Here is a 14,898-nt window from a genome sequence, read left to right on the forward strand (position 1 = left end):
TGTTGGACATGTTCTCATGGCACCTGTGATACAGATACATGCCAGTCTCTGTACTTTGCACAGGTTTTGTGCAAATGATGCCTATTCCAAATAAAACGAAATTCTAGACGACAGTACAACTTTAACGCCTCTTCACAAAAGTCTAATACAGTTTTTGCAGAAAATCATATGTGGAAATAATATTTGACCTTTTGAAAATTTACATGGGATGTCCCGCGTTCCGATGCACCACACGGTACAATTTTTATAAACCTTAATAATAATTATATTTCGATATTATTTAAACAATAATATACAGGGTGGTCCGAACTGTATTCCGGAGACTACGACAGCATATTCTGCAGATAAAAATAAGTAAAATAGTTCCTATAAATTGTATGTCCTAAAATATGCTTAGTTTCGGAGACAGGGTGTAAAAGTTTCATTTTTATTTCGATTTTTTCCAAATAATTTCTGAAGTAATATCAATGGTCGCGTTCATCAGGACAAGTTGATCAGTGAGCGATGTGCATTTGATTGGTTGTCCTGCTGAACGCGTTTTTTAGCGTACCTTAGACAAGGAACTCTCTTTCCTTGTCTAAGAAGCATCATAAAAACTTGACCTAACATTGTATTTTGATTCAAAAATCCAAATCTAAAGATTTTATATTTTGATTTTTGCACTTGTACTCTTCATGTACTGTTGTGCATTAATTTGCTTTCAATTTGAACCATTTTGAAGACGATAATGGAGATTTCCATTCTCTCACCTCATCAATTTGATTATCAAAATCATAAGTAATGCATACTAAATTGTTTTCACCCATTTTTGGCACAAATCGATGGGATTAGTCAACCGAGAACAGTAAACAAAATGGTTTGTTTTCGTTTTCCAAAACATTTTGTGACATTTGGCGTATGTGACGTTTAATCCATCACGCAGCGTATTTTAAATCTGATGGAAAAAATGGCGACTGATTTCAGAGCGCTCACAATTAATCGGCGCCGCGCCGCGCCGGCGCGTTCAGCAGAAAATTAATGATCGCTGCAGTAGCGCTACGTCCTGATGAACGCTACCAATATTTGGATGAAAATTGATGTCTGGGAGTTTTTTGACATGAGATATTTTATTTTGATGTCAATATGACTCCTATTTGTAGGGGGCGCCACCTACATTTCCGTGATTTTTTACATAAAAAATGTCTCTTGGTAAAAATCTCTACAAGCAACCGTTCAAGATATTTAGAATCGAAATAGTCAATACGTGTCATAATCATTACACATCATTATTGAAAATAAACACGTTATTGAGTAGGTGTCTAATTATTTGACTAAAATAATAAATTTGGGAAATTTTTATTTTTTTAAATTAATCATAAATTTTTCCGGGAAAAAATTATAAAACAGTTTCTGTTGAATTTTTGACACAAAAACATTTCAAATTTATGATTTCAGTCTAATAACTATTTAGTCAACATGTTTAATTCATGCCAATGATGACAGGTATTGATAAATTCCATTTAAAATATCTCGAGAACCATTACTCTTAGCGATTTTTACCAAGATATCTTTTTTACGTAAAAAAACGTCGTAAATGTATATTTTTTACTCGGTAGTTTTATACAGGTACGGACGAAAAGTTATTAGTCTTCAAACCAGTTAAAAAATATGTAGGTGGTGCAATCTACCAATAGGAGTCATATTGACATCAAAATCAAAATTATCATATCAAAAAATTCCCAGACACCAATTTTCATCCAAATATTGACGTCACTTCAGAAATTATTTAGAAAAGATTGATATTAAAATGAAACTTCTACGCCATGTATCTCCGAAACTAAGCATTTTAGGACATAAATTTATACGAACTTTTTTACTTATTTAATTACGGAATACAGTTCGGACCACCCTGTATATGTTTCAAAATAATTACAGAAGTACAAATATTTTTTATCAACGTTTCTTCCAATCGATAGGCGTTTATTCTGGTCCGTATCTTTACGATATCCTCTCAATTTGATTAATATTTTTTCCCTAATCGCCATAAAATATGCTGTTTATTGCGCGATAAACCACAATTAATTTCACGTACTAAACACTCCGAACTCTCATTAATCAGCCATTATCTGAAATTAACTCGACCTCCGTGCCACCAATTCAGAAATATTTTTAATTGCTTATTTACATCCAGTAATTGTGTGTAGACATGTCGGGTGGGTGGTCCGCTGTCGATAAACAACGCTTTATTGAAATCTCGCAACGCGCTGTAGGCTTATTATGACGAATTAGGTGGTGCTTATCTCCGCTCAGAGGTCTTAAAAACTCCCCTGCCTATTAAGAAAAAATGTTATCAGTGGTGATTTAGGTCGGATCAAGCCGTTATGTCGCTATATGAAATATCGTTTTATTTGAAACTAGCTGACCCTGTCAAAATTCCGTAGATTGGTTTGGGATTGTTTTATTAATTTGGGAAAAGCGATTGGAACTGTGTAAAAATAAAGTTAAGAGAAGAATTAAAATTGTATCGTTCAACTAGGTTAGATTAAGTTAGGTTGCTGGGGTTGGGGATCATGTTTGATCCCTCACTCGGAGGCCTTGAAAAATACCCCTGAATTGTTGTACCAAACCTTCCCATCATTCTTTCTTCGCGTTAAAGCATTTTCAGCTCTTTGCAAATTTCCCGATGTAACTGATGTTGGCTTGTGCTGCTTCCTCTAGTCCCTCCAAAAAACCTTATCCTAGAGTTTTTAAGCGTCGGTATTCCAGTGCCGGACAGTGGCACCGCAGGTACTCTATGGTTTCTTCTTCCTCTCCGCATTCTCTGCAGTAGTGGTCTTTGGAAATCTTCCATCTCACGATTTTTTTACTTACCTCCGTGGGGTAGTTTTCAGTGATGACACTTACAATTATGCCTACTAGGTTCTTTTTGTGCTTTAGTAGTTGTTTTGTCTTTTTGCTATCTACCACCGGCCATAGTCTTCGAGCTGTAGCGCAGTCCTCACGGTATTGTGATGTCTCTTGCTGCTTGACCTTGGTGGTAGTTACTATAGCTTCCATCAATGTGTTGATCGTCACAAGTTGTGGGTCATCTGCCACGCCCTTTCTCTGACCCCTTCTTGGGTGAGTCTGTCTGCTTCTTGATTGCCCACCACATTACTGTGGCTTGGCACCCAGCACAGAGTAGCCCCGCCTTAACGCAGCCAGGACAGTACTTCTCGGCAGTCTATCACAGTTTTCGATCTCACTGATTGCATGGTAATGCTTCTTAAAGCGCACAAACTGTCAGAGTATTCCACGATATCCCCTATTGGTCTATCAGCAATTTTCTCTCGTATACAACTAGCCTCCTCCTTTATGGCGTAAACCTTTGCTTGTAGAACATTACAGCCATCCGATATCCTTAAAGATCGTCGGATGTCTAGTTCCTCTGAGAAGATGCCTATACCTGTGCCTCCTGAAGTTACGGAAGCATCTGTGTAGACTGCTATCTCTTGAGTGTTCATTACTCGGTTGCTTTCCCATTCTTCTCTTGTCCATCCATCGTTCTACTAACATCGGAGTATACAGTGACCCCCAAATTGTGTCCCTAAATACCATATGATCGAAAAAGTAAACGACGTCAAAGATGGCTGGGGAATGATAATCTATAATAATTTTGCCGATGGGTTTTATTTCCAAATTTAACTCACAATTAAATCATAACTGATAAATGATAATTAAATGATTTTTTCGCAAAATTACTTTAGAATATTTTACATACTTTTTAGAAATGGTTTTGTTTCTCTCTTGATCATCATTTTCAGCTACTTGTGACGCAAACTTCTTTCTCTCTTTTAATAGCCCAAAAGAAGATACCGGGTGGCCAACTAAGTATGGATGCCGATTGTATCACAGAAAGTACTTATCGTATAGCTTTAGGAAAAAAATTGAAGGGGTGGCTACACTAACCAGACAGCTCCATTTTAAGAAATTTTGTTTGCTGCAAACAGCTTCCAAGATCTACCCTTATTTTTGCTGCAAACCGAAAAATTAAATTGAATAATTGATTCGTTTTAAGGCAAAATGTGCTAAACTATATGTCTAATCGTTGTAATGTAAGAAATGAACGCTTTGATAGAAAAAAGCATCTCTAATTGCAACAATAATATTAAAATGTCTCTGCAAAATATGTAATATTAGCTTTAACTATAACATTACATTCAATTAGAGGGATCAGTTTACCATAAATGAATGTTTTTATTTGCTGAAGATGTTTTGTTCTAAATCGAATAATAAAATGTTGTCCGTTTTAACAGTATGTCTATATTAAAACTAAAATGATTATAATATTTCTGTTAACTATACTATGTTTGTATGAATGGATTTGCCCTCAATAATAATACTGTTGTTGAAAATACCTTATTGTTTTTTTCTGTGTAATATGCCCCTCCATCCTCATTATGGTCTTTTATATATCCAACATCCAATTTGAAATTATCAGTTTCAGACGTTCATCTGATGACGTCGCTTCTTTCTCAATCCATTATGTAACTTTCCAGTAATATTGATTGTTATCGTATCTCTGTTGTTTCCAGTTTTTAATCAATTTTTGAAGTTGGTAATTTTAGTTTTTATCTGCAGGATTAATATGAGTGTTATTGCTGTTATAGATTAAATAATATTAATATACTACACAATCAGAGATTGTAATAAAGGATCGTGTATATGAGCATTCATGCAGAAGTAATATATTTCAATTCAACTGCTGTGTCGCATCTATTTAACCATCAGCTTCCACCCGGTCCCATTAGTACAATTACTCGAAACCGATTGGCTCGTCCCTACACGTCCCGCCATTCAATCCCGACTTCTTCCTCCCAGCCAGATCCGCAACTCTCTAAACTAATTTGATATTAAGCGTCACGCGATCGTACCACGTTAAGTTTTCAGCGGCGGCACAAAGACTCAGCACCACCACTGGCAACACCATCTACGGAAATTCGGCGTGGCAGCACCAGAACTGGCGCGTTATATTTGGCCAGTAACCATGACGACCGTTCTATGCATCAACAATCGAAATCACGGCCATCTGCTCGTTTCTCCCCTCATTATGTCCCGTAAACGTTCGCTAAATACACTCCGTCCGCCAGTATATTATTTCATAAAGCTTTCGAACTAATTTATTATACTTTTATTCGAAGTGTCACGGCACGAATGGATCCTCCCGGCCATTGTTAAGAAGTGATTAACTTTCTGGTCGACGAGAGGGGACCCTGGGTCCTTTTTTTCGTTTGAGATTTGTTTATGTAATTTCTGGTGCTCGTAGTTGTCGTTTCCCGATGGTTGTTTTGTAATAATTAAGCGTTTGTGTGGAATTTATTACGTGTATAGGTAAAAAAGGCACGCTTTTTACGATGCGGTGCTCACTTGAGCCGTTCAATGGGCCCCAATTAAGCACCTTTGTGGCGTGGCTTTTTTGTCGGAGCGGTTTTCGTACCTTGTTGTTGCGGTTGTTGTGGAAGAAGTATGTTTATCCGACAAGATGATCTGTTAAAGTTGATTAATGTAAATTGAAAATCTACGAGTATTTTATTTTCAGTTAGGGTTTGTCATGCAAGAACATTAGCTTTTGATTTATTTTCCTTTCTCATATTTTCAGTTGAACTGTAAAGACAAAATTGCAGTCAGAAAATTGTAGCTATTTTGGTTCAAGCTTTTAACCGACAACTGGATTTTACCACTATGATCTTGGAAACATAGCACAGTTTGAATTTAATCACATTTTTAATTTAATAATATATGAATATGTAATTTTATTCTTATAGCAATGTTCAACCATCCTGTATATTATTCTTCATAAACAGCGTTTTTTGTTAGAAAATATTTTCACTAAAAATAAATTTTGCGATCATTATCTTATATCAATGAAAAGAATAACATTCATAGTAGTTCTGTATATGGAGTTAAACGGTACGTACTTAATTGAAAGCCACTATGGATATTGTTAAACAAGGTATGTACTTCAAATTTATTTCTAAACAAGTTCGTGACTGTTTAGTTTTTATTTTTATTTTTTAAGATGATTCTTAAATGGGTACAAAAATTTTACGTTCTCAAACTTCAAAAAGGCATTTAAAAAAACATATCAAAACATATCGTATTTATTGAATATTTTTGTTATTATATTCATACACTTTTAATTTTTGTATAGTTCACCTGCGTCTGCTTGCGACGAACTTTATTTTATAATACTTTTCAGATGGAGCAAAATTGATAAGCAATGCCGATCTGGTTAATACTTGGCTTGATCATAAGGACAAGAACTCAAAATTATTTGTATTTCAAAAAATGTGTTCTTTATTAGATATTGATGAACCTTCCAGTCAAATGAGACACCACTTGTGCCTGAAAAAGCCCACTATGTTGGAGTGAAATGTCGCATAAAAAAAGTTTCCATCTTTCAATTTATTATAAAACCTCATACCCAAGAAAAGGAAAAAATAATATATGGATATGGTCTATTAAAGAGGTAACTATTAACATCCGAACCCCCCATGCCAACAAAAAGAACAGTAACAACGCGAAAAAGTAACATATTAGAAAATGATGTACATAAATATAGGGATATTTCATCTACCTGTGATTTGGATACTATAAATTTGGAAGATTCTGTCAGCAGTGATTCTTCTGAATCAGAGTAGTTACGATCTATGCATTTTGTTGTCCTAAAGTAAATTTATAGTATCTTAAGTTTTTTTTAATTAAATATAGCATTAATGTTTCTTTTTCATTAAAGACAAACATTTTTATCTTATATTAGGCTTATATTGTAGGAATCATGTTCTAATGTTATTTCAATTCTTTTTTATCACAGGGATTTATTTAATACTTACACCGTTTTCATACTATACATTATTATTTCCTTAGATGGAACACAGCTCCAACATTTTTATTATTTATAAGATTTTTTTTCATAAACGTGAGACTAAGAACATCATCATTTAGTACAATGAGAGTACTCATCATTTGTGTCAAATAAACCTAGTTTGAATAAATTGCCTACAATAAAAGAGAAGTTTTGCATTTTTGTCCTCTAGAGGCCATATGTTCGAAGCACTGTGGACCGGGATATTTATCTAGAATACTGGGTGTATCCCAAAAGTGGCTCACCTTTTTAACTTTTTTATTTTTTCAGATCAAAAGACGAGATTTGGTATTTTAGTCATCATCATCATCATCATTTTCAACTTATTCAACCATTTTGAATCACGGTTTAGCCTCCCTCACGTACTCTCTTTGTAGTTGGGCCCATTGTTGTCTATTTATTGGCTATGCGGGCCCAAGATATCCCTGCTAATTTCCTAATATCATGGTCCCATCTCAGGGTTGGTCTTCCTCTGGGTCTCTTAATTCCTCGTAGGTACTACGCTGTTCGCGTAGGGCATCAAACTAAAAAAATAAACACATTTTTCAGATAACTTAAGAACCGTTATTCCGATTTGAATAAGATCTTGGATGTCTATATTTTTCTAAGTGTTTTAATATTTGGCTTTCACAAAAATCAAGAAAAAGTACGGGAAGGGTGAAAACTATCCCGACCCATATATAAATTTTAGTATAAACACAGTAAATATATTCCAGCACCACTAACGACAGATTTTCTTTTCGTAAAATGGTGATTCTAGTAATTACTACGTTTTGTGTCTCTTGCAAAAAAAACTACATCGCATAGTTTTTGGGGAAATAAATTTTGAAGAATTTATTTTTGCAAAACAGACCTACAAAATATACAGGGTGTCCCAGAAATAAGTGCAAGTATTTTAAGGGGTGGTAGATGTCGATAAAAGCACCATATTTTCTCTTTATCGTTTTTTTTTCAAATAAGTCTAAAATTACGGAGTTATTTTACTTTGAAAATTTCCAAAAAAAATTTTTTTTTGCATTTTTTGCTAAAATTTTGAGAACCGCTGGATCTTTTCTGGGTTGTCTTTCTTGTAAATTCAATCTAATACCTACATATGTTGCCATATTAGCAAGAAATTATGTTTTTTAACTGAAAACTAAAAAAAATTCCAAAACATTTTTCAAAAAATTTCGAATCTTCAAATTTTTTTTCGCGAAAAAAAAACATAGGCGTGTTTCTGGAGTTGAACTCTACTACCAGTTAAAATACATGCACTTATTTCTGAGACACCCTGTATAGGGACTTCCGATATTCCGTGAACATAGAACAACTACGTACTTTTTTGATCAAAATAAGTTAATTGCACATAATTTACCTTTATACAAAAAGGGCTTCGTTTGTCCGTTAGAGGGCACCAATCAAAAATAAATCCGAAAGCTAATTAACTTAAAAATTATTATTCTTTTAAGCTTTTCATAAAGCTTATGATCGATTATAATTTGTTTATTAAAATTCCAATTTTATGTTAGATTTTATTCTAATTTTCGCCAACTAGATTATTACAGCATAAAAAAATTTGTGCGCCTCCATAGCTTGATGCTTGATGTGACAAAAAATATTTTTTGGAAGTTAACATTGGGAAAATATATTTTTAAAAAATAAGAAAGGTGGCGTTTTTTTACAGAGAAACAAAAAAAGTAGTAAATACTAGAGGGGCCTTTGTAGAAAAAGAAAATCGGCCGTCAGTGGATTTGGAAATATTTACACTAAAATTTATGCAGGGGTGGGGATAGTTTCCTCGCCAGATAGTTTTACGCCAGAGCAAGAACATAATTTTAATTTAATTTGGCCTTGTTATTGAAATTCCCTATTAGGCAATAAATTTGTTGTTTTTTAAATTACAATAAAAATAAAATTAATTCATTTTAATTCGTTTAACCGATGAAGAACATAAAGAACCAAAAAGAAAAAATACAATCGTATAATTAATTTAATTTGGCCTTGTCATTGAAATTCCCTATTAGGCAATAAATTTGTTGTTTTTTAAATTACAATAAAAATAAAATTAATTCATTTTAATTCGTTTAACCGATGAAGAACATAAAGAACCAAAAAGAAAAAATACAATCGTATAATTAATTTAATTTGGCCTTGTCATTGAAATTCCCTATTAGGCAATAAGTTTGTTGTTTTTTAAATTACAATAAAAATTAAATTAATTCATTTTAATTCGTTTAACCGATGAAGAACATAAAGAACCAAAAAGAAAAAAATACAATCTTATAATTAATTTAATTTGGCCTTGTTATTGAAATTCCCTATTAGGCAATAAATTTGTTGTTTTTTAAATTACAATAAAAATAAAATTAATTCATTTTAATTCGTTTAACCGATGAAGAACATAAAGAACCAAAAAGAAAAAATACAATCGTATAATTAATTTAATTTGGCCTTGTCATTGAAATTCCCTATTAGGCAATAAATTTGTTGTTTTTAAATTACAATAAAAATAAAATTAATTCATTTTAATTCGTTTAACCGATGAAGAACATAAAGAACCAAAAAGAAAAAATACAATCGTATAATTAATTTAATTTGGCCTTGTTATTGAAATTCCCTATTAGGCAATAAGTTTGTTGTTTTTTAAATTACAATAAAAATAAAATTAATTCATTTTAATTCGTTTAACCGATGAAGAACATAAAGAACCAAAAAGAAAAAATACAATCTTATAATTAATTTAATTTGGCCTTGTTATTGAAATTCCCTATTAGGCAATAAATTTGTTGTTTTTTAAATTACAATAAAAATAAAATTAATTCATTTTAATTCGTTTAACCGATGAAGAACATAAAGAACCAAAAATAAAAAATACAATCGTATAATTAATTTAATTTGGCCTTGTTATTGAAATTCCCTATTAGGCAATAAATTTGTTGTTTTTTAAATTACAGTAAAAATAAAATTAATTAATTTTAATTCGTTTAACCGATGAAGAACATAAAGAACCAAAAAGAAAAAATACAATCGTATAATTAATTTAATTTGGCCTTGATATTGAAATTCCCTATTAGGCAATAAATTTGTTGTTTTTTAAATTACAATAAAAATAAAATTAATTCATTTTAATTCGTTTAACCGATGAAGAACATAAAGAACCAAAAAGAAAAAAAATACAATTGTATAAAATGATTGGCAGGACACCTGTTACTAACCAATTCATAAACTGCAACCGAATTGTATAAAAAAAGGATTTATTTCAAAACTTCACAAACTGCCGCAGAACAATACACTTTTTTATAACGTTCAGTCCAAAATCCTTAAAAAATCTCTCCTTAAAAGTGTCAACTCTTTATATACCAAAAATAAGATCAAATTTCGCACACCCAACATTCTCAATCAAAAAAAATCAACCTTTATAAATATATACCGCTCACCTAAATATAAATCTTATACGATTTTTATTGAGTCCTCTGACAGTGACCCTACCCTTCTGTACAATAGCAGAGAGGGAGTAAAAGTCACTTTTTCAATAGGCGTACTCATGTGTGAGGTGTGAGTGACAGACACTCTAGTATTCGATTGTTCGAAATACGTGGGTTGGTGTGAAAATTTCTTACATAAAGGATACAAATAGGTATCGGTACATGGCAGTAAATCGCTTAGTGATCCGTGGAAAATATTTGTTTTCGGAAATGTTGTTGACCATCTGCCTTAATTGTATTCGTTAAAGTACAATAGTGCTTAATATAATATAGAGGATAAAAGTGTGCCAGGAAAGCTTATTAACTAATTACGTTCTCTTTACTAACTTAGCAGTAACATATGGTAAAAATCAAATTTCATGTATTTTAAAATAGTTAGTAACCGAGTTTTTGTTGTCTATTAAGAAATCCTTTATGAAGTCTATACTAATTGACATACTGATTAATCACGATCCTGCTCAAACCACTCAACGTAAATAGCTCAATTTTGGCATACAGGTTGATTCTAGGGTGTAGAGATTCGATAAGAAGGGATTTTTCGAAATTCCAGTTCCAAGAGGGTGAAACCGCCCTTCAAATTTTACAATATTTTTTATTTAAAAAACGGTCAAGTTTCCGAAAAAACGCTTAAACACGTATATTTTATTTTGTTTTTGACATATTTTAAGATTTTTAAAAAATGTATACAGGGTGTTTCGAAAAATCTGGTCATTGATTTATCAGGATCCTGCTTAAAGCGCTTGACATAAAAAGCTGATTTTTGGAAAACAGATTGACTTTAGGGTGTAGAGGTTCGATAAGAAGGAATTTTTCGAAACTCGAATTCTAAGGGGGTGAAACTATCCCTCAAATATTAAAATATTTTTTATTTAAAAACCGGTGAGTTTTTCGGAAAAACTCTTAAACACGTATATTTTATTTTGTTGTTTTAAATATTTTAAGATTTTTTATAAATTTATGCAGGGTGTTTCATAAAATATGACCATTGAGTAATCACGATTCTACTTAAATTGCTTGACGTTTAAAGCTGATTTTTGGCAAACGGATTGACTGTGGGGTGTAGAGGTTCGATAAGGAGAGGTTTCTCGAATCTCAAATTCCAAGAGGGTGAAAACGCCCCTCAAATAATATTACAATATTTGTTATTTAAAAAACTGTTAGTCTTTCGGGAAAACGCTTGGACAAGCATAATTTATTTGGTTTTTTTACATATTTTGAAATTTTTTAAAAAATCATGCAGGGTGTTCCAAAAAGTTAGGTAATTTCCTAACCACGATTCTGTTTAAACTGCTTGACGTAAAAAGCTTATTTTTGGCTTCGAAAGGTTTTTGGCTTACCTGGTCGAAAGTCAAATTCCAACGAGATGAAACTACCCCTCAAATATTACCAAGTTATATAATAATATGGCCATATTGTTTTTTCTCATGCTGACATAAATGTGAGAAAATTTTATCCAGTTTGTGAGTTAATGTTAGTTGTGAGGAAATTTTTGCTTTGCTTTATCATCACTGTTATATATTTGAATTATAGCCAAATAAACTTTTATGTTTTTTGTATATAGGTATAGGAATGTTAAATATTTCTTATAGTTGTACAGTGTAGAATAAACAACGTTCAGAGCAACATCGTGTTTGTTTGAGTCTTCCTAAATTATTTAAATTAATTATTTACTTGGCAGGACATTTGGCGACGAGGATATTTTTGTATCGAGTATTTTTATATCGAGTGATATAAGTGAAAAGTGTTATCGAAGTAAAAATCGAGAGTGTTTAAATTAACATTAACGTTTTTTTTTGTGCGATATTCAAATTAATATTCACAAAATGGCCGAAGTAATAGGAATTCTTGGTTCTTTACAGACATTTGACCATAATTCTTCAAATATAACGGTGTTTGGTTTGGTTTGGTAAAGAACGAATTTCACAGTTTTTTATCGCGAATAAAATTAAGGAAAAGGACCGAATGAGGGCGATTTTTTTAAATACCCTTTCTGAGAATACGTATGTACTGGTTCGGAATTTATATGTACCAAAATTGCCAGAGGAACTGGAGTTCGAAAGTTTAATACAACTGTTGATAGTAAATTTATCACCGGTTAAGTCATATTTCGCTGAGAGACTAAAATTTTACAATAGTAAACGAAAAGTGAATGAAAGTGTCGCAGACTGGGAAGCCAGTGTTAAGAGTATGGCTAAAAATTGTGGTTTGCAACAAGAATTAGATATAGTGATGCGTGACATTTTTGTGGTTGGAATAAACGATACCAAAATCATGGATCGACTGTTTGAAGAGGATGCTTCAAAAGCAGATTTCAAGAAGATGGTTAAGCTTGCTTTGTCCAAGGAATGTGTCTTGAGGGAGCATGAAGTTCGAGAAAATTTAGGGCTGGTTTCCATCAAGTCGGAGCCACTAAATTTTTATCAGCAAAATCAGAGGTTAAAAGTGCGGTTTCTAAGAAAACTACCCCAACAAGTAATTAATTTTCTCATCAAAGAAGAGGTAAGTGTGATTTTAATAAAAAAAGAAATCAACCGTCCACAAGTAAGTGTTTCGTTTGTGGTAGAACTGACCATTTTTCAAAAAACTGTGCTTATAAAAACTGTACATGTTTTAAATGCGGAGAAAAGGGACATTTAGCACCGCAGTGCAAGCGTTTACATAAAAGTAATTTTTTATGCAAAGAATATGAGGATGAAACTCATAATAGCGATTCAGAATCAATTTTTATGTTAAAAGATATAAATTTATTACAATATTTTGTTAATACTGATATAGATAGTAATGGAAATATTAAACCTAGTTATGTAAAATTATTAGTTGAAAATATTCCTATTAATTTTCAGATTGACACAGGTTTTGCACATGCTGCAATTTCTGAGAAATTATCTGACAAACATTTTAGAGGTAAAAAGTTACAAAATAATGATTTAGCTTTTTCTGACTATGTAGGAATTCAACTCCATAACCATAACTGGTTATGGAGTGATGAATGCAGTAGTAGTTTTAAACAAGCTAAAGAAATGTTGTTATCTTCCTCTGTACTTGTTCATTTTGATCCACAAAAGCAAATTAAATTAACAGTTGATGCGTCACAGTATGGGCTAGGGGCTACATTATCTCATATATTTGATACTGGTATAGAAAAACCAATTGCATTTGCTTCGAGATTATTGCTTAAAAACGAATTAGCATATTCACAAATTGAAAAAGAAGCTGCCGCAATTATTTTTGGTGTAAGAAAGTTTTTCCAGTACTGATATAATCAACATTTTTTATTATTTACGGATCATAAACCACTTCTTACTATTTTTGGCGATCGAAAAGGATTACCTATTTTTGCAGCTAATCGTCTACAACGATGGGCTCATATATTATCTGGATTTAACTATGAAATTCAATTTGTTAATTCGGAAAAAAACACTGCTGATTTTTTTTGCGCGTACCGGACAGCGACGAAAAACCGGACTCTTGCAATGTTAAAAATAGTACATTTTACAATTTAACTTCTATTTCTAATATTTCTTATTTAAATTTTTTAGACGATAAATGTTTACCAATAAATTATAAACAAATTAAGAACGAAACAGCTAGAGAAATATTATTATGTAAAATTTATTTTTACGTTAAACAAGGTTTTCCTTTAAAAAGTCCTTCAGAAGAATTTAACCCATTTTTTGTAAGGAAAAATGAATTGACAATTGAACAGGGATGTATCATGTGGGGTTATAGATTGATAATACCTAAAAAGTCTCAGTTAAATATTTTGAAGGAATTACACAGTAGTCATATGGGTATAGTAAAAATGAAATCATTAGCACGATCTTACGTGTGGTGGCCTAATATGGATAAGGACATTGAATTATACGTAAACAGTTGTAAATCTTGTTGTATACACGCTCCAAATCCAACAAAAAATTCAATTTCCTGTTGGAATTGGCCTAAAGAACCATGGACGCGGTTACATGCTGATTTTTTTCATATGTTGAATAAAAATTTTTTAGTGATCCAAGACGCTACTTCAAAATGGCTTGAATGTTTCGAAGTAAATAATATAACAGCTACAACTACTATAAAAGTTTTTAGGGAATTATTTGCTCGTTTTGGATTACCTATAGAAGTTTGTACCGACAATGGTCCAACATTTATATCAGAACAATTTCAATTATTTTTAAAATCTGCTGGCATACGTCATTTGTCAGGCGCACCGTATAATCCTGAAACTAATGGTTTAGAAGACGGAAAACGGAAAGTGCAGTCAAAATAGAAAAAATACAATTTTAAAAGCTAAGTTTCAAAATCCGAATTTTGATTTACATTTAACTCTTAAACGATTTTTGTTCCAACATCGGAACACACCTCATCCTACAACAAATGAATCACCTGCTAAAATATTATTAAATAGAAAAATTAGGACAAAACTTGATCTTCTCTTACCTTCTACTTCAGATATAGTGCGAAATAAACAAAACTATAAATCAAAATATTATTTAAGTAAAAGAAATGAAAATTTTAAAGTAAATGATCCAGTTTGGATAAAGGATTATATAGAGA

The 14,898-nt window shown here is 32.0% G+C and overlaps 1 protein-coding gene across 1 annotated transcript; it reads left to right on the forward strand.

The window, feature by feature from the left end:
* The first annotated feature begins 14,062 nt into the window (after window positions 1-14,062).
* On the forward strand, window positions 14,063-14,611 carry LOC115879004 (uncharacterized protein K02A2.6-like). Its single transcript, XM_030895632.1, has one exon. The coding sequence runs from the start codon at window positions 14,063-14,065 to the stop codon at window positions 14,609-14,611; it is 549 nt and encodes a 182-aa protein (XP_030751492.1).
* Window positions 14,612-14,898: the final 287 nt, after the last annotated feature.

The sequence above is a fragment of the Sitophilus oryzae genome, unplaced genomic scaffold, assembly GCF_002938485.1.
Source record: "Sitophilus oryzae breed Bouriz unplaced genomic scaffold, Soryzae_2.0 scaffold_1063_pilon_pilon, whole genome shotgun sequence".
Taxonomy (NCBI): Eukaryota; Metazoa; Arthropoda; class Insecta; order Coleoptera; family Curculionidae; genus Sitophilus; species Sitophilus oryzae.